Here is a 20,224-nt window from a genome sequence, read left to right as displayed (position 1 = left end):
GTATAACCCTGCTAGGCTCCTGCTGGCGTTATGCAGAGATGGTCTCTTCCGGAATGAGACTATTGTTTGGTTCTGGGTATTGTAGCTGGCTCTCGGAGTGAGGTTCCCGCTTAGGACTCGGTGGTGTACTAGCTTTTCGGGGCTAGAATCTCCTTCTGACACCCGGGATAATCTCAATGAGGGGAGAGACGTTGCCTGGCTGTGTGCTCAGCTGATACCTCGGAACCTGGGTCCCTAACTAAAACTAGCTAGAGGGCATATCTAGCCTGGTCCCTAAGAACAGAAATGGGGGTGTCTCTGGATTAGGTACCTATTTCTGGGATGCAGCTTTCATTTGGAAACAGACGCAGCTCACTCCAAGGAGCTGAGAGGTTCATATCTGCAAATCAGGGTATTACTTTATGTGCTGCTGCTGCTAAGTCGCTTCAGTCGTGTCCGATTCTGTGCGACCCCATAGACGGAAGCCCACCAGGCTCCCCCATCCCTGGGATTCTCCAAGCAAGAACACTGGAGTGGGTTGCCATTTCCTTCTCCAAAGCATGAAAGTGAAAAGTGAAAGTGAAGTCGCTCAGTCGTGTCCGACTCTTAGCGACCCCATGGACTGCAGCCTACCAGGCTCCTCCATCCATGGGATTTTCCAGGCAAGAGTACTGGAGTGGGTCCGCAGAAGGGCCTGGGACCAAGCATATATTCCTGCCCAGGGCAGAGTTTAAAACAGAATTGGCTGAATTGAAGTTTCCCCTCGAACCTGGGGTAAAGTGGAAGCAGGCTTTGGGGAATCGTGTGCCTTCTACGACAAGGATGCAAGCCCGCATAGGAGCTCAGGGCTCACTAGACAAGGATCTGCGGACCTCGCCCACAACTGGAGTAATTCTCTCTCTAACCCACTCGCAGCGCCGAAACTGTCTCCAGCCAAACTAATCGGTTCGTCTGTGATTGGTTTGCGTCCGGAGCCCGATGGCTCCCAGCCAATTGAATGACAGAAGAGACGTACCTGAGGGGTGCTGGGACCCAGTTCGGAGAATAGGGGCGGGAAATGATCGACAAGAAGTTGAGCCTATGGAGTCAGGTCAGGGGGGGACCTCGGACCTAACTTCTTGAAAAGGGCATGGAATGGGTGTTTGGTCGGTTGCTAAGGGGAGGTTGGCGCTACCGGGACGTGAGAGTGTTTGGTGAAAGTAAGAAAAGATGTAGCCAATGAAAGGAGTGCTGCTAGACTTAGAGGCCAATCAGTAAAGGGGGTATCCTGGGATGTACCAATGCATTAATTAGACAGGGTGAGTCTTTGAAGAAAATGTAGACAAGAGGCTGACATGGTGAAGCTTGGAAGGGAAGACATTGGACATATAGCTTCTATTAGCTCCTAGAAGTTAAGCTATGAGGAAATTAGTTCACCCTTCTAGCCCTGATGGGGATATGATAGGAAAGTTCCCCTGCAGGTATTTTGCATGGTGCGCTCCGCTTGATCACGTGAGCCGGTTCCAAGATGGCGGCAGGGGTGGCCGGGTGGGGGGTTGAGGCAGAGGAGTTCGAGGATGCCCCTGATGTGGAGCCGCTGGAGCCCACGCTTAGCAACATTATCGAGCAGCGCAGCCTTAAGTGGATCTTCGTTGGGGGCAAAGGTGGAGTTGGCAAGACAACCTGCAGGTAAAAGGGCTGCGGTGGGGGCCGGGAAAACGGGTGGGATGTACCACAGGGTGAAGGGGAGGCGAAAGACCGGGTCTTACAGCACCCCAGCACCAGCCGGGCAAGAGGGCTGGGGCGGGGTCTTCTGGATTGTACTCTCCAGAAGTTATCTGGAGCAAAAGGAAGATATCTCCTGAAAGCCGGCCGGGCACCCTCTGAGTTGGACCATCCCTTTTGGGGCTCAAGGGCTGAACCACGTTGAATCCAGCGCACGGGGTCCGGGAGAGCATTTAGATGTCCCATCAGGTAGACTGTACCAGAGTGTGCCCAGAGAAGGGGAGGGGCACCTGAACGAACTATCCTAATCTGGTGAACCTTGGCATTCTCTGCCCACGTGGGGGTGGAAGGCGGGAGGGAGGGCACATGATCAGGCTATCCCAATCAGCTGGGAGGAGAGGGAGGGATCCCCCGAGCAGATTACCCTGGACAAATGGACCGAACCACCGAGTTTAGCAAGAGGTGCAAAGGACCCCTTAGCTTAGCGTTGAGGGAGCGGACACAGGGTCAGGCTATGCTGGCTGGACAGCCAGATCGTGATGCCACTCTGTGCCAGCGAAGAAGCAGGCATCACACCAGACTGACACACTCAGCCGAATCTTACCAGTCTAGTCAGGTGAAAGGTTCAGTAGATGAGATCTGAGAGGGTCCCACTGCAGAGATTGAGGCCTGATCCCACAGTCCTCCATACTCTTCTCTCAAGGCCCTTACTGATCCAGGTCCCCTGCTCCCGCGACCCTTCATCTCCCCTTGCAGACCTAGGAAGCAGAGCCTGACTCTTCACCACCACCACCCCCCCCCCCACCTTTTGACCTTTCTTTTGCCCAGCTGCAGCCTAGCAGTCCAGCTGTCCAAGGGGCGGGAGAGTGTTCTGATCATCTCCACCGACCCAGCCCACAACATCTCCGATGCATTTGACCAGAAGTTCTCCAAGGTGCCTACCAAGGTCAAAGGCTACGACAACCTCTTTGCCATGGTGAGTGCAATAGGGCTCAGGCCTACGCCACGCCCCAGCCCCCAATTCTGTCAAAGGCACCTTCAGGCCTTTCCTGTGAACACCCATCATTAGCTACCATGTCCTGCCGGTTCTCCAGCCTCTTGTCTCTCCACTTTCCCCTCTTCAGCATACCCACAGGGGACGGGGTGAGAGACGTTTGTGGATCAGAAAGGAAACCAGAGTAGCTGGAGATTAGTGAGCAAGGGGAGGGGAGGGAGACATCAATAAGAGTCACATGGTATAGGACCTAGCAGGCCACTGGGAGCACTTCAGCTTTGTTTCCAAGTTTATACATATTTTTATATTTATTTTTATTACGTATTTGGTTGCTCTGGACCTTAGTGCCAGGTCTTAGTTGCAGCACACAGAATCTTTAGTTGCAGCATGTGGGATCTAGTTTCCCAACCAGGTGTTGAACCCAGGTCCCCTGCATTGGGAGGGTGGAGTCTTAGGCACTGGACCACTAGGCAAGTCCCTGATTCCGAGTTTAATGGGAAGCTGTTTGTTTTAAGCCAAATAATGTCATGGGCCTCATCGTTTTTCGAAAAGTTCCCTGTAGCTTTCATGAAGAGATTGGACTCTAAAGTCAAGAATGAAAACAAAGAGAACTGGGACAGTGACCAGACTAGAAATGGTGGCAGCCAAAACTTGGTGGGGAGGGAGGTGAGAAGTGGCAAAATTTGGGATTTATTTTCATTTGTTTGGCTGCAGTGGGTCTTCATTGTCATACACAGGGGCTTCTGTTGCAGTATGTGGGTTTAGTTGCCCCATGGCATTGGGATCTTAGTTCCCTGACCGGGTATTGTGTCTGCATCCCCTGCATTGGAAGGCGGATTCTTAACCACTAGACCACCAGGGAAATCCCTGGGATGTATTTTGGAATTAAAGCAGTTTGACTGTTTGGTTATAATGCATGAGGAAAAGAAATGAATTCAGTACATGTCTTAGTTGACTCCCTGGGCAACTGAGATGGAGAAGACTGGGAGAGGAGCAGGAGTAGAAGGCAAAAATGGGGAATTTTATTTGGCTTAGTGAGACCAAGGTGCCCACTGGTCATCCAGATGGAGACATCAGGACAGTGGCTTAGTTATATGAGCCTAGAGGAAGAGGTTGGCATTGAGAGTCATTGTCCCAAGGGTGATATTTATTTAAAGCTGCGTGAATAGAGGAAAGAGTGAGAGAATAGAGAGGCCTAGAAACAACTCTGGGGGCATATCAGCATTTAGGGTCCAGCAGAGGAAGAGGAAGAATCAGTGAAAGAGGCCAAGGAGGAGCCCCAGGTGAGGTGGGAGGGAAGCAAGATAGTCCCGGCTCCTAAACTTGAGGAGGACAAAGGGACTTGGGCAGAAAGATTGCTGGCTCTGACAGGCACATCTGTTTTAAGCAGATCACCCTGGGAATGGGCACAAAAGCCTGCCTGGAGTGGGTGAACCAAAGTGGAGACAGTGATCACCATGATGGGAGCAGAGAAGTGAGCGTGGCCATCCCTGGAGGGAAATGGGAACGAGCGTTAAGGAAGGCTTTTCTGAGAAAGGAGATGCTAAGAGCATGTGTGTTTGCTGATGCAAATGCTTCAGAGAATTCTCTGGCAGTCCAGTGGTTAGAGCTCTGGGCTCTCTCTCTTTACTGAGGACCAGGTTCAACCGATGGTTCAGGAACTAAGGTCCCAGAAGCTGTTCGGTGTGGACCAAAAAAAAAAAAAAATGCTTCAGGAGGGAATAAGGATGCCAGCCGAGGAGGGGCCTCAAGTGGGCGTCTGCTTGCTCCAGTGCACAGACCCAGGACTTGGGCTCTGCCAGGACCAGGGGCTTGGAAGGAAGGACTGGGGCATTTTCTAGGGTGAAATGAGAGTGTTGGTGGCCAGTGGCTTCACTTTCTCACTGAGGCACAAGCCCCAGCAGAGACTGCGGGCCACTTGTGAAAGAAAGTGTTTGAGGAAGGAGAAGATGTGGCATTAATACTCCCACCGGTGCATTGTCTGGCTCGTCAAATGCCCATTGGAGATTTGCGATCAGCAGTGGGGAGCAAGGTGAAGCTATTTGTCAGCCATGCCAGCGAGCTGCAAATAATGAGAATGGCGCTTTTGCCAACTGCAGAGGGAAAAGAGAGTGTGTGTATGCAGAAGCATCCTTTGGAGACTGGGCTGGATAAGGGTGCTGGCCAAAAGGAACACCGACAGTGAACAAGGGGGCAGAGGGGTGGGGATGAGGTGGCCCAGAGAGATCTAGAAGTTGAGAGAGCTGGGGTCAAAGAGTGGGCCCGTAGCTAGGAATAACCCATCAAGGGTGTGACTTCCCCCACAGGGAAGTGATCTCTGAGGCCAGGGAGTTGAGGGATTCACCACAGAAACCATGAACTCAGAAAGAAGAGGTACGGGCTTCCCTGGTGGCTCAGTGGTAAAGAATCCACCTACAATGCTGGAGACACGGGTTTGATCCCCGCGATGCAGGAGGGTCCCACGTGCCGAAGAGCAACTAAGCCCATGTGCTGCAACCGTTGAACCTGTGCTCTAGAGCCTGGGTGCTGCAACTACTGAAGCCCGAGAGCCCTAGAGCTTGTGCTCCACAAAAAGAGAAGCCACCGCGATGAGAAGCCTGCACACTACAATTAGAGAAAAGCCCTTGCAGCAAAGAAGAACTCAGCATTGCCAAAAATAAATAAAATAATTATTAAAAAAAAAGAAGAAAAAGAGGTAACGCAGGCAGAGGATAGAGAGGCATTGAGTGCAAGACAGGCCAGGGACCCCAGGCTGGTTATCCTTTCATGGATCCTACATCCAAGTTGAGGAGCTACTCTGTGCCACACACTTCCCAGGTATTGGGGACACCACAGTGAACAAGACAATCCAAACCCCTTCCCTCATGGGGCCGGCACTCTGGTGTGGAGATGGTGATAAATGTGATAAGTAGACACCATGTGCGTATGTGCTTAGTTGCTAAGTTGTGTCCGACTCCATTATGGCCCCATGGACTGTAGCACACCAGGCTCCTCTCTCCATAGGATTTCCCAGGCAAGAATACTGGAGTGGGTTTCCGTTTCCTTCTCCAGGGGATCTTCAAGAGGCCAGATGTTAAGGAGAAAGGAAAAGAGGGCCGCCGGGGCTAGGGCTGCACTGTTAGGTTGGGCATTTAAGGAAGACTCATGTTACAGGACTGATCTGGAAGAGGTCCTGGGCTGGGTCGGGGAACAGCCAGTGAAAAGTCCCTGCAGGGACTTCCCAAGCAGTCCAGTGGTTAAGACCCCGTGCTTCCACTGCAGGCGGCACGGGTTCGATCCCTTTTCAGGGAACTCAGATCCCACACATTGCGTGATGTGGCCAGATAAAAAGAAAAGGCCTTGAAGTGGGCTCTGGGTTCCATCTGGGCACTGAGGACAGTTGACAATCTTCCATCTGCTTGTTTGACAATCTGTGGTCACTGAATACCTGAAGTGCCTAAGGGAGGGGTCATGGCACCTCGGGGGTCTCCTCAGCTGTGACCAATGGTGGGCTGTGCTCAGGCGCACCCCAGGCTCCCTCAGGCTCTGTGCCTCGGTGCCAAGGCCCCAGCCACAGCAGCCTGAATCTTGACCCCCTCGGCCCGAAGGAGATTGACCCCAGCCTGGGCGTGGCGGAGCTGCCAGACGAGTTCTTTGAAGAGGACAACATGCTGAGCATGGGCAAAAAGATGATGCAAGAAGCTATGAGCGCATTCCCAGGCATCGACGAGGCCATGAGCTACGCAGAGGTGATGAGGTCAGGCGCGGCCAGGGGTACTGGGTGCTGCCTGGGGCTGGGGGCAGAAGAAAGGGCTGAGCGGGCCTGACCCTCTTCTCCCTGCAGGCTGGTGAAGGGCATGAACTTCTCCGTGGTGGTGTTCGACACTGCGCCCACAGGCCACACGCTGAGGCTGCTCAACTTCCCCACCATCGTCGAGCGGGGGCTTGGCCGCCTCATGCAGATCAAGAACCAGATCAGCCCCTTCATCTCACAGGCAGGCAGGGCCCCCGGGCAGCCAGGAATCCCCTGAGTCAGAGCAGGGCTCCCAGTCACACCGTAACAAAGGCCTTTACCACGTGCCCTCTCACTCAGCGCTTCCCAGTGGGTGGGTTGGGTCTTCACTGTGGAGGAACTGTCCGCCCCCCTCCACAGCCCTCGGTGTCCCTGCCTCCACCTCTTGAGTGCCCCAGACAGAGCTTGAAACCACATACAGTAAGTCCAGCACATATGAACGAGTCCCGTTCTGAGATCAAGTTTGTAAGTCCAGTTTGTCTGTAAGTTCAACACAGAAACCAGGTACCCAAAGAACACAGTTGTCTTTGTAGTTCTCTACTGTACTGTTGTTGTTTAATTGCTCAGTCGCTTCTAACTTTGTTGTGACCCCATGAACTGTAGCCCACCAGGCTCCTCTGTCCATGGGATTTCCCAGGCAAGAATTCGGGAGTTGGTTGTCATTTCCTTCACCAGGGGATCTTCCCAACCCAGGGATCAAACCTGAGTCTCCTGCATCAGCAGGCGGGTTCTTTACTGCTGAGCCCCCAGGGAAGCCCATACCACACTGTAATGGGTTTATAATACTTCTTGCACAAATAATACATAAAAAACACAAAAAATAAAACATTTTTAAGTTCACAGGGCAGTACCTTAGAAAGTACAGTAGTGCAGTACAACAGTTGGCATACAGATCAGGCAAGAAGAGTTACTAACTGGAGAAGGGAGAGGAGGTCGGAGGTGGTAGAGCTGAAGGATCGTCAGCAATAGGAGACAGAGGGCAAGCTGCAGTTTCAGTCGCGCCTGACATTAATAGCACAAGCTCTGGTTTCTGGCTGAAACCAGATGTATGTTTGTATCTTCAAAAGTTCACGACTTGAAGGTTCCTCTTTAGGGGACTTACCGTATCCAGAGCCAGGTGACCCAGGTTCAGATGCACTGCACTCTGGTGTGATACTGCTCTGTGACCTCAAGTCACGTCCCCTCTCTAGGCCATGTCTGTCAAATGGAGAGCATGCGAATCCCCCCACCATGGGTTATTGTTAGCACAAACATGACAACCCTACTGACCCCACGCTTCTGCACACCACTCCCACCTCCCTGGTTATGGGTAGTCCCCTAGTGGGGACTTGAATCTCAGGTAGTAACTTTTTTTTCTATTGGTGGTTGCTCTGGGTCTCCATTTCTGCGAGGGTTTTTCTCTAGTTACAGTAAGCGGAGATTACTCTCTAGTTGCAGTGCCTGGGCTTCTCACTGCAGTGGCTTCTCTTGTTTCAGAGCACAGTCTCTAGGTACAGGGGCTTCCGTAGTTGGGGCATACAGGCTTAGTTGCTCCTCAGCATGTGGGATCTTCTGGGATCAGGGATCAAACTCATGTCTCCCGCTTTGGCAGGTGGATTCTTAACCACTGAGCCATCAGGGAAGCCCCCCTCAGATAGTAAAATTTGTGGAGCATTTCCTGTGTGCCAGGCACCCTTCTGAGTGTGTGACAGTGTGTTGTATAGGACAGCAGCTCTACACATGGGGAAACCGAGGCACTAACCTGGCCATGGCCCCACAAAAATGGCAGACCTGGGGCTGGATCCGTATGATCTGCTCAAGGGCCCACATCTTAAACCACTGGGAGGTGTTGGGATTCGTTTCCTCCCATCTCCCCCCACCCGCCCTGCCCTCCCCAACCAAGTTGTCTAGTGAGCTGGACCCAGGGAGTGTAATGGGCACCAGGTAAACCATGAGCCCTCTCCCATCCCCATAGATGTGCAACATGCTGGGCCTCGGCGACATGAACGCAGACCAGCTGGCCTCCAAGCTAGAGGAGACGCTGCCTGTCATCCGCTCGGTCAGCGAGCAGTTCAAGGACCCTGTGAGTTCAGGTCCAGGTGGGCGGTGAGAGGCTCTGGGAACCACGGGGACAGGGCTGAGACCTGCCCTTCCCTGTCCTCTCTTGCCTCCTGCAGGAGCAAACAACCTTCATCTGTGTGTGCATCGCGGAGTTCCTGTCCCTGTATGAAACCGAACGGCTGATCCAGGAGCTGGCCAAGTGCAAGATTGACACACACAACATCATCGTCAACCAGCTCGTCTTCCCTGATCCCGAGAAGCCCTGCAAGATGTGTGAGGCCCGCCACAAGATCCAAGCCAAGTACCTGGATCAGGTGTGCACACCCACCCTCCCGCCAGTCTCACACTTTGACCCCAGAAGCTGCGGTCTAGCCCAGCCCAGCTGGCCCAGCTGACCTTTTACTGTGTTCTCTGATCTTTTGCTCCATCTCATTCTCTGTTCATCTGCCTAATCCCCTGCCCTTCATCTCCTGCTTCAGACCTAATTCTGGCCTTTGTAGACTAGCTGGCCTGGGTATCTCTGATCCTGGGGAGTGGGAGGTCCAGGCCTGTGATCTCTGACCTCACTGGCGCCACTCCCACCCATGACCCTGTGAAGTCCTTGCTCATATTCTCTCCCTGACCTGAGACCCCCCAGCCTGACCCTTTACACCGATCACATCCTATCCCTGCCCCGGGGCCCCCTGACTGCTGCCTTCTGCCCCCGCCACAGATGGAGGACCTATATGAAGACTTCCACATTGTGAAGCTGCCGCTGCTGCCCCATGAGGTTCGGGGAGCAGACAAGGTCAACACCTTCTCCGCTCTCCTCCTGGAGCCCTACAAGCCCCCCAGCGCGCAGTAGCACCTCCACCAGCCCCAGCTGCCATTTCACACCCACCCGTCACCCACCGGGGCAGAGTTTGCACAAAGTTCCCCCCCCTAATACAGGGGAACCACTTGGGGGATGGGAGGCGGGGAGGGGGTCTTTTCCCCCTGGTGGGGCTGGGGGAGCTATAGCTGCCCCCCACCTCTCCCCACTTCTCCTCCCTCAATAAAATGATCTTAAACTTCTGTGGATATTGATATGAGGTGGGAGCTGGGGCTTAATACCTTCATGTACAGTTGCACAGGTTGTACACTGCACAAAGATGTCACATCCGGAGAGGCACTGTCACAACAGAAATCTAATAGAGATGCATGTTTATTGTGGCAATTTTGGAAGGAGGGTTCTTTGGTAAAGGGGTGCTGTTTTCTTGGTCTTTATGGGTCAGGGTGTCCTTCAGGGCTGTAAAGCCTGGAGTAGAAGAAGTTGCATCTGCCCACATCCTTCAGGGCTCAGAGCGTGGGAACCAAGAGGCCCCTTGGCCAGCCCCAGGCTGGCGGGGAGCGGATTAGGCCGGCAGCGGGCCCAGCACTGCCTGCTGTTTGGTTTGCGAATTAGTGGGCGCCCTGGGCAGAGGCTGGGCTTGCCAGATGGGATTAACAGTCTCCACCCACCTCTCCCCCACAACCAATTCCTGTTCTATGGAATGGCGTGGCATCAGCCTGTCCCAGCACAGGACTGCAACAGGGGGGCAGTTTAGGGGACAAGATGACAAAAAAACTCAGAGGCTAGAGGGGCCCTGAAGTCCCATCCTGCCCCCAGAGCAGTCTTAGTGGCCTGTAGCATGTTTCCTGCAGTTTGAGTACCAGTCCCCTGTTCTTAAAATGGAGACAGAAGTGTGGCCATTCATAGGGCCCTGGCACAAATTCACCTGACCTTGGAAGGGTCAGCACACCAGCCTGAAAGACACCTAACAGTCCACCTTCTCCCCTTCACGCTTCCCTCTGCCACTCCCTGGACAGTCATTGTCACACCCTGCTTGAGAGACCCAGGATTGGCATGATCTTGGGCATTTGCAAGTTCCAAGCTGGCGCTAAATGTGGGTGGGGGAAGAAGGGGTGCTTGGGGACACACATGAGTCAGGAAGCAGTGTTTAGATAGCACACATCCAGGATCTAGGTGGGCTAGGGTGTGCATATGTAAGGGGAACCCAGCCACGAGCCTAGACATGTCCCCCCCAAATCCGTCGGGTTGCATACAAGCCAGTATAGGCAGGTCCATGTCAGGGAAGTGCTTATAACCTAACCAAACTGCTCAGAGTTCAAATCCCAGGTGTGTCATGAAAGGGCTGTGTGTCATCTGGGCCTCAGTTTAGCGGGAATAATAGTGGGAATAACAAAGTCACCAAGTTCACATTTCCTGCTTGTAAAGACACAATGAGATGAAATAGGTAACGCCTTTACAACAGCCCCAGGCATGTACCTGCCAAGGAGTGTTTGTTAATATTCGCTGTTATAATTAGTAAGCATGTGAACTAGCCTGGGCAACCTGCCTCCGCCCCAGCAGGGGTCCAGCAGTCAAAAGTGTGTGGGGATACTGGGAGCTGGAGGATGGGAGATGAGCACGGGGGTGGGGGAGTGGGGGGAGGGCTGGTAGCTGTGTGTAAGGATACATCCAAAGAAATAGGGGCCTCAGGTCGGGTATGAAATGAAGTGAAAGTTGCTCAGTCATGTCTGACTCTGCGATCCCATGGACTATACAGTCCATGGAATTCTCTAGGCCAGAATCCTGGAGTGGGTAGCCTTTCTCTTCAGGGGATCTTCCCAACCCAGAGATTGAACCCAGGTCTCTGCATTGCAGGTGGATTCTTAACCAGCTGAGCTACAAGGGAAGCCAGGATGAGTATGGAGCCCATCAACCTGAAGCCTGTCCCCTCCCCAGTTGCCTTAGCTACCAGCATCACTCCTCACCCTCTTTTATGAGCTGTCCAGCAGCTGGACAGTGGAGGCATGGGTCCGAGGACAGACAGTCCGGGCTGGTTCCTAATTACCCCGGGTGGGGCAGACACCTGCTGGGTTAGGAACACAGCGTCCTGGCTGGCTGGACCTCAGGGTGGGGTCGAGTGGAGCCATATGCACTTCTGGAGCTAGGGTGGACTGGAGAGTCTGAGGGACACTCCCGGACGCCCCTCTTGGGGCTAGAGCCCTGAGCCTCTGCCCCTCCCACACTGGACTACGCATTCAAAGTTGAGGATGGAGGGCTGTCTGTGCCAGGCTAGAGTGCCCCCTGTGTAGGTGTGCCTCTGAAAGGAGAACATGTGTCCTGTATCCGTGCCAAGTGTGGGGACAAAGTTTTGTGTCCCTAAGCTTGTGTGTTCATGACAATGACGAAAGTGACTGCAACCCAGGGTGTGTGTACGCACCTGCCCGCCACCACCCAAAGTGAGGGGGTGTTGGGGAGGGTGTGTCTTATGGATTGACGTACAAATAAATGCAGGTGAATTTCATGAGGGATTATGGCCTGACTCCTGGATGTGACCCTCTGGGTCTGTGGGACTGTTGGGAGGGGTCAGTGTTGCACAAATACGTCTTTGCAACATGGGCAAATCTAAGGGGCCACCAGACCTGGATCTGATCCCAGGACTGTGGGCTGCTGTGTTGAGGGGTGGTGCTCCTGCATCTAATGTGTGGTCAATTCAGTTCAGTCCCTCAGTCATGCCCGATTCTTTGTGACCCCGTGGACTGCCACACGCCAGACTTCCCTGTCCATCATCAACTCCCAGAGCGTGCTCAAACTCATGTGATCACAGGTGTGTTTTTGTATGGGGGAGATCAGGAATAAATGTAGGCTACTTCCCTCTGTGTGATGGTCGCCTGTGTGATGGTCACCTGTGTGATGGTCACCTGTGTGATGGTGTTCTGGGGTTGGGCTGTGGTCTGCACTTGGCTGGTTGTGTGACCTTGTGTGTGTCTTTATTACCTAGTACAATTATGAAGGAATTCAGTGCTTGGGTCCCTGCCCTTGTGTTCCTGGGTGGCTGTTTGGAGCACTGTGTGGGTGCCTGAGAGCTGAGAACCTGGTGGGTTTGGTTTAGGGTCCATTGGCTTTATATCTGCATGTTAGTGGGGGTGGGGTATGGCTAAGTGTCTCTTGTGTGACTCTGGAAATCTTTGTGACTGTGTAACTTCTTTCTGGGTCACGGTGATTGTGGGAGGCTGTGTTGAGGAAAGTTGAATTTGTGTCTGGATCTATGGTATGTTTCCATGTGCATCTTTATGGTTAATTTACAGGTGAGTTTCGAGTGACCCAGCCTCACTGAGCAGTGTGTGTACAACTGGGTTGGGTAAACACAGGGTTCCTGCCCCCTCCCCGAGCTCTAGGGCTAAAGTTTCTGGGACCTGCCAGTGACTGACTGACTGGGAGACAGGACAGGGAAGAGCTAGGGAGGTCAGGGTGAATTCTCCACCCTCCGCCCCAGGTAACAAACTGAGGAGACTTCAAACAAAGTTCTTAGGCTGTAACTGTGCAACTGACTGGGGGGAGGGCCAGGGAAGGGCCACCCAAGTCCACTCCCCAGCCCCCTCCCTCACAGAATCTGGCTTAAGCCCCACCCAACACTGAAGCCACCCACCCAGCCCATCCTGTCCTTGTCCCAAGTGTCCCTGAACCAGCCATCAGGTGAGAAGGACCCAGGCCTGGGGGAACCGGGAACCCTGAGGACAAGTCTGTCTGCGAGGGAGAATCCATCTGAATCCTCAGGGTAGGGTGTGGAAGGCGAGCAAGGAACGGACACTGGAAATGTCCAGGTGGATCCAGGGCCAGGGGGAGGGGGCAGAGGCAGGGCGATTAAGTAGGAGGGGGATAGACTGGGGCTGCTGTGCAGCAGGGGGAGCCAGTCTGAGGCCTGGGGAACTGTGGGAAGGGACCTGGGGGCCAGGAGGCTTGGAGGCCAGGCTTTGGAGGACTTCAATAGAAAGCGCAGGGCAGATAATGGGCCCAGACTGGGTTAGGGGAGGAGGAGAGGAAAGGTCGAAGTGGAACTTGAGGAAAGAGAACTGGGGACGAAACTCAGTTGGAGCCCTGGGAACTTAGAAACTAAAGAGTTCAGGACTCAGGGAGCAGAGGAAAGTGTAGATGGCGTCCAGGTAAGGGGTATGGGATCTGAGAGGGATAAAACCTAAGGGTCTTGAGGGTGGGAGATAGACGGAGAGGGCCAGGGAAGGTCTGTACAAGACGCTGGGACCGGGAGTCTAAGGAAGGGAGTGACCTGGAAGAGGGGGCCTTGGAGAGGAGGGCTGGGGGCTAGGGTAGGGCAGAGCAGGTGGGAGGAGAGGGGAACCCGAGCAAGAGCCGGAACCCAGGAGCTGGTAAGGTGGTCGGGCTCGGAACAGCGCGCAGAGTCGAGCCGGGCCCGCATCTCTCCACCCCCGCCCATAGCCTGCAGCCCGGCTCCGTCCCGGCCCCCTACTCCTCGGCCCCCGAGCCTAAGTCCGATCCAGCGCCCCCTCTCCTTTGGCGCGACCGGCCCGGGCGCCGCGATGACCGTCACGTACACGGCGCGCGTGGCGAAGGCGCGCTTCGGCGGCTTCTCGAAGCTGCTGCTGCTGTGGCGCGGGAGCATCTATAAACTTCTGTGGCGCGAGCTGCTCTGTTTCCTCGGACTCTTCATGGCGCTGAGTGCCGCCTATCGGTGAGGCGGCCCCGGGGGTGGGTAAGGTGGGGAGGGGATGGAGAGTGCCGTGCCTGAGGGAGGTCTCAGGAGGGGCTCCGAGGCGGCCCCGGAGTGGGTGCGGGAAGAGACCGGCTGCTGGGGACGGGGGCTCGCCGGTGACCCGGTGCCCCTCTCCCTCGCAGCTTCGTACTGACCGAAGAGCAGAAACGCTACTTCGAGAAGCTCGTCCTTTACTGCGACCGGTACGCCAGTCTCATCCCGGTCTCCTTCGTGCTGGGTGGGTTCGCGCTCCGGAGTTTCCCATTCTTTTCATCCCGAGACACTCATAGCCATTCCTGCTTTCTGAGACCCTTCCTCAAAGCCATCCCCGCACATCCCCATTTCTGCATCCTTTACGCCAGCTATGCCATCGATTCCCAGGACCTTGGAGGTCACCTAGTCAATGTATCCCCTGAAGTTCCCCCATGAGAGAGCTCCGTGTCATCCACAGGCTTATCCCTGGTCACCTCAGGGACTCCCATCTGTGTCTGCATGGGCTTACCAGTGCCTCCCCTCACATGTTCTGATCCCCAGTGTGTGTTAGCCACTCAGTCATGTCTGACACTTTGAGACCCCGTGAACTATAGCCTGCCAGGCTTCTCTGACCATGGAATTCTCCAGGCAAGAATACTGGAGTGGGTTGCTATTCTCTTCTCTGAGGGATCTTCCAGACCCAGGGATCAAACCCAGGTCTCTTGCACTTCGGGCAGATTCTTTATCATCCGAGCCATCCCAGGGACCCCCTCCAAAGATCCCATAGAACTCCCTCATTTCAAGTCCATCCTGAGGGGCATCTCTCTGACAAGTCCCCCAGCTCCCTGTCCTCAATGATTTCACATAATATCAGCCTTCCTCCCACCATTCTGGGCCCATAGGGATGCGGTGACCAGCTTGCCCTAGGTTTCCTAACTTAGACCCAACCCCTTCACACACCCCTGGCTCAGGGGCTCCCTATGGCCTTGGTGACAACTTACCTGTGGGCTCCATGTCTTCACCTCGATGTGTGTGCTCAGTCGTGTCTGACTCTTGAGATCCCTCGGACAGTACCCCACCAGGCTCCTCTGTCCATGGGATTTTCCAGGCGAGAATACTGAAATGGATAGCCATTTCCTACTCCAGATCTTCCCCACCCAGGGATCCAATTGGCGGGAGGATTCTTTACCAGTAACGCCACCTGGGAAGCCCTCCTTCACCTCTTTGAGTGAGTGAAATCGCTCAGTCGTGTGTGACTCTTTGCAATCTCATGGACTGTAGCCTACCAGGCTCCTCCGTCCATGAGATTTTCCAGGCAGGAATACTGGAGTGGGTTGCCATTTCCTTCTCCAGGAGATCTTCCCGACCCGGGGATTGAACCCGGGTCTCCTGCATTGTAGGCAGACGCTTTACCTTCTGAGCCACCAGGGAAGTCCTTCACCTCTATATGGAGATCCTAATCTCCCATCTCAGATGACATCCAAGCAGCCAGGGTGATTCAGCCTGCACCAACCTCTGACCTCAGGGCTAGATCCTAAGGTTCCCAGCCCACGTGGTCCCACATGGTCTGGGTGTCCAGTTACCCCGTGCTCCTGATGCAAGACCCAGGTCGGCTCCTCTTCCCTTGATCTGGGCTCCCAACTCCCTGACCCTAGTTTCCCAACTGAGCCCTCTCCCCCATCCCCGGCTCTCCCGCAGGCTTCTACGTGACGCTGGTAGTGCACCGTTGGTGGAACCAGTACCTATCCATGCCCCTGACCGACGCGCTCATGTGCGTCGTGGTCGGCACAGTGCACGGACACGATGAGCGCGGCCGCCTCTACCGACGCACGCTCATGCGCTACGCAGGGCTCTCCGGGGTGCTTATCCTGCGCTCGGTCAGCACCGCGGTCTTCAAGCGCTTCCCCACCATAGATCATGTGGTGGAAGCAGGTGAGGCTCCGGCCAAAACAGGACGCAGGCGGCAGGGGCAAGGTAGGGGCGGGGTAAATAACTCCCGACCTCGCCCGCGCAGGGTTTATGACCCGCGAGGAGCGCAAGAAGTTCGAGAACCTAAACTCATCCTACAACAAGTACTGGGTGCCTTGCGTCTGGTTCTGCAACCTGGCGGCGCAGGCTCGGCGCGAGGGCCGCATCCGCGACAACGGCGCCTTTAAGCTGCTACTGGAGGTGGGTTATCCGGATGGTCATTCTTAAAAAAAAAAAAATGTACCCCACCCACCCTGAGGTGTGTCATATCCTGATTTGCCACGTGCCTTTCACAGGGCGGATTCCAAACACCCTTATCTAGAGCCCCGAGGTGTACACGTATCTCTATGGGACGGTTTCTAGGTGAATAATGCCCCTAGGTATACACACTCACCACTGAAGACTCTCTAGTCCCTGGAAGCACATGCCCGCCTCCCACTAGGTGACCACTCACCTCCATCCCAGGTAACCCCCTACTTAATCCCCATGTGTGAGCTCACATTTCAGCCCCCTCATGACCTATATCCGCCCCACCAGGAGCTGAATGTGTTTCGGAGCAAATGTGGGATGCTCTTTCACTATGACTGGATTAGCGTGCCCCTTGTCTACACCCAGGTAACCTGGTTCTGCCTTTTTATATCCTGTGTCAGAGGCTTTGGAGCATTGGTCTCAAGGAAAAACTAAGGACTAGCTGAGACCCTGTCACAGTGACTAGTGGTCCTAGCTCTGGTCTCTCCATGACTTTCAAGACCTGACTGGCACCCCGTCCTGTCCCTCCCCCAGGTGGTGACCATTGCTGTGTACAGCTACTTCCTGGCTTGCCTCATTGGCCGCCAGTTCCTGGACCCAGCACAGGGCTACAAAGACCATGACCTGGACCTGTGCGTGCCAATCTTCACCCTGCTGCAGTTCTTCTTCTATGCTGGTTGGCTCAAGGTGGGTGGGGGTCCCAAGGCCAGGACTACAGGGGCGAAGTGGGCAGGGGTTCTCAGGGCTCTGCTTACCTCCCCTCTCCCCACTCAGGTAGCTGAGCAGCTCATCAACCCCTTTGGAGAGGACGACGATGACTTTGAGACCAACTTTTTGATCGACCGATGCTTCCAGGTGAGATTCTCTCAGTTGAGACCATCCCTAGGCTCCTAAAGGGACCCTGGCCCCAGCCCTGCCAAGACTCTTCCACACATCATTCCTGAACCATCCTCTCTCTTTGATAGCCACCTTCCTACCCATCCTGAGGGGTCCACCCTGTGGTGCCAGCGCTTTTCCATGCCCCACTCTTCCCTGCATATCCTCTCCCGCAGGTGTCAATGCTGGCTGTGGACGAGATGTATGATGACCTGGCCATGCTGGAGAAGGACCTGTACTGGGACGCGGCTGAGGCTCGAGCTCCCTACACCGCAGCCACCGCCTTCCTGATGCAGCAGCCCTCCTTCCAGGGCTCTACCTTCGACATCACGTGAGCCAGTGGGGGTGGACAGGGCCTCTTAGGTGGGGTCTCATGACTGTGTCTTCATTCAGTCTCTCAGTTGTGTCCAACTCTTAGGGACCCCATGAACTGCAGCACAACAGGCTTCCTTGTCCTTCACCATCTCCTGGAGTTTGCTCAAACTCATTGAGTTGGTGATGCCATCCAACCATCTCATCCTCTGGATGCATGACTGCAGGTTGTGTCTAATTGAAGGGGCAGTGGGTGACCAGAACGGGGCTAAAGGCTACACCCTGGAGATTCGGAGCTAAAAGCTACAGTCAATAGAACTAGGATGAGGTGTCCGGGATCCGGGTCAAGGTCTGGGGCCGGGACACTAAAGGCTACAGTCTATGAGGATTGGGCAGAACAGAAGCAACACGAGGCAGAGCCCCAACTAAGCCTTTTAAGGCCTAAGTTTGCTCATAGCCAGAGCCAGAGGATAAGGCCAGGCTCTGGAAGGGGCAAGCCAAGACTTCTGGGAGAAGTGGAACAGTGAGATGGGTGGAGGCAGGAAAAGTACCGTGCCTCGGTCTCAGTTCTGTTGATGAAGACGGGAGAGGCGCAAGTGCTGACCCTCTGTCTCTCCTGCAGGCTGGCCAAGGAGGACATGCAGTTCCAGCGTCAGGACGGCTTGGAGGCGCCGCTGAATGAAGCACACGGCGACTTCCTGCAGCGCCTCCTGCCAGTGGGCACGGGCATGGGCACAGGTGGCCTGCTGGGCCGGCGCGTGCCCTTGCTGCGCCGCAAGAACAGCCACGTGTCGGAGGAATCCATGGCTGCTAGCTGCGCGTGCGCAGGCGCTCCCGACGGCGCGGTCCCGGAGTGTGGCTGCGAAGGCCCGCGGGTCGACTTAGGCCAGCCGGAGCCGGAGTCTGAGCCCCTCACCGGCCCCGAGTCGCCTGCCCCCGTCCCCGCTCCCAGGGCGCCCGCTGAGCCCTTAACCGTGGTGCCGTTGTCTGGGACCCGGGGGCCGGCTCCTCCCTGGCTGCCCAGCCCCATTGGCGAGGAGGAGGAGAGTCTAGCCTGAGACCTTTGGACCCTGAATTCCCAAGGACAGGGAAACAAGCCTGCCTGCAGCAGTTTGGGTCTGCATAAGCTGCGTGTGGACTCGGCCAGCCCCCTTCTTACGTGCCTGCGCCCCAACTTTACGTTTGGCACAGAGCGTTGGAGCGCCTCCTGTGGGCCGAGGGCTGCACTAAGGGCGGGGTATCCTTCCAGCTAGCTGGGCCTTACCACCAGCTCTACTTCCTGCCACGGCGTGAGAGGCTTTTATCCCTGTGACCTGCCTTTCTTCTTTCTTTAGACTGGACATATAAGTGAGTGCCCATCTCCTGAGCTGTGTGGATGAAATGAAAGTGGCTTTAAAAAATGTTTGATACATAATAGGTGCTCAATAAAATTGTTTTGTTTTTTTTTCCTAAAAACCCAACTCCTGCCAGGCGAGTTATGCTAGGTAAGCTTTAAGGATTATTTGATGATGTCCTGTCCACTTCCAAATTCTACTCTCTGAAATGACCCCATTCAGTGCCCATGGTTTTACGCATTCATCAATATAGGATTCACAGGTCCCAGGACCATGCTTTCTCCCCCCAACCTTTTGTTTATTTTTGGCCACGCCCTGCAGCTTAGTTGCAGGGATCCTAGTTCCCGATCAAGGATTAAATCTGGACCCGTTGCAATGGAGTGAGAAGTCCTAACCACGGAACCGCCAGGGAATTCTCCTGCCAGCCTTGCTTCTGCAAGTGACCCCTCTGCCTCTACAATGCTCTAGGTCTTACATCAATCGTATGTAGATGACTCCTGAATTTAGAAGTCCAGCCAGGGTCCCTTCCCACACTCTAGATGCAGAGAGCCACCTGTCTACTCAACATCTCTATGTATAGATCTCATGGGCACCTTGAACATAACATGCTCCCCCAAACCAGTTCCCTGTTGACTCCCTACTTGTTTATCTTCCATCAGCTTTGTTCTTCCTGAGGACAAAACCTGGGAGTCACCTTCAACTTCTTTTTTTTTTAAGTTCATTTATTTGTTTAAAAAACATTTTATTTATGTGGTTGCATTGGATCTTAGTTGTAGCACACGAGATCTTCGTTGGGTCATGCAGGATCTTTTGGTTTGGTGCAGGCTTAGTTCCTCTACAGCATGTGACATCTTAGTACCCTGACTAGGGATCCAACCTGTGTTTCATGATTGCAAGGTGGATTCTTACCACTGGACCACTAGAGAAGTCCCTTAAAAAAAAATACATATATATATATATATATATATATATACACACACACACACACATATATGTGTATGTTTTGGCCACGCAGAGCTGCAAGTGGTGTCTTGGTTCCCTGACCAGGGATCAAACGCAGGCCCCCAGTAGTGGAAGCACAGTGTTAACCACTGGACTGGCAGGGGAGTCCCCAGGTTCTCTCTCTCTCTTTCATCGCTTCTCCTTATCAGTTCAGTTCAGTTCAGTCACTCAGTCGTGTCCGACTATTTGCGACCCCATGAATCAAAGCATGCCAGGCCTCCCTGTCCATCACCAACTCCCGGAGTTCATTCAGACTCATGTCCATCAAGTCAGTGATGCCATCCAGCCATCTCATCCTCTGTCGTCCCCTTCTCCTCCTGCCCCCAATCCCTCCCAGCATCAGAGTCTTTTCCAATGAGTCAACTCTTCGCATGAGGTGGCCAAAGTACTGGAGTTTCAGCTTTAGCATCTTTCCTTCCAAAGAAATCCCAGGGCTGATCTCCTTCAGAATGGACTGGTTGGATCTCCTTGCAGTCCAAGGGACTCTCAAGAGTCTTCTCCAACA

The 20,224-nt window shown here is 54.3% G+C and overlaps 2 protein-coding genes across 2 annotated transcripts; both read left to right on the top strand.

Annotated features, from left to right (window-relative positions):
- The first annotated feature begins 1,458 nt into the window (after window positions 1-1,458).
- Window positions 1,459-9,669, top strand: ASNA1 (arsA arsenite transporter, ATP-binding, homolog 1 (bacterial)). Its single transcript, XM_010855480.1, has 7 exons — window positions 1,459-1,647; window positions 2,512-2,659; window positions 6,265-6,413; window positions 6,501-6,651; window positions 8,404-8,511; window positions 8,606-8,803; window positions 9,202-9,669. Exons 1-7 carry the CDS (start codon window positions 1,487-1,489, stop codon window positions 9,331-9,333), a joined length of 1,047 nt encoding a protein of 348 aa, XP_010853782.1. The 5' UTR covers window positions 1,459-1,486; the 3' UTR covers window positions 9,334-9,669.
- Window positions 9,670-13,832: 4,163 nt separating this feature from the next.
- BEST2 (bestrophin 2) lies at window positions 13,833-18,441 on the top strand. The gene is made up of 9 exons (XM_010855479.1): window positions 13,833-13,984; window positions 14,149-14,243; window positions 15,677-15,910; window positions 15,993-16,147; window positions 16,484-16,561; window positions 16,730-16,882; window positions 16,970-17,050; window positions 17,248-17,402; window positions 18,006-18,441. The coding sequence occupies exons 1-9, from the start codon at window positions 13,833-13,835 to the stop codon at window positions 18,439-18,441; spliced, it is 1,539 nt and encodes a 512-aa protein (XP_010853781.1).
- Window positions 18,442-20,224: the final 1,783 nt, after the last annotated feature.

This window comes from Bison bison, unplaced genomic scaffold (genome assembly GCF_000754665.1).
Source record: "Bison bison bison isolate TAMUID 2011002044 unplaced genomic scaffold, Bison_UMD1.0 scf7180017864365, whole genome shotgun sequence".
Taxonomy (NCBI): Eukaryota; Metazoa; Chordata; class Mammalia; order Artiodactyla; family Bovidae; genus Bison; species Bison bison.
Note: the sequence above shows the minus strand (reverse complement) of the source record. Positions and strands in the feature narration are given on the sequence as shown.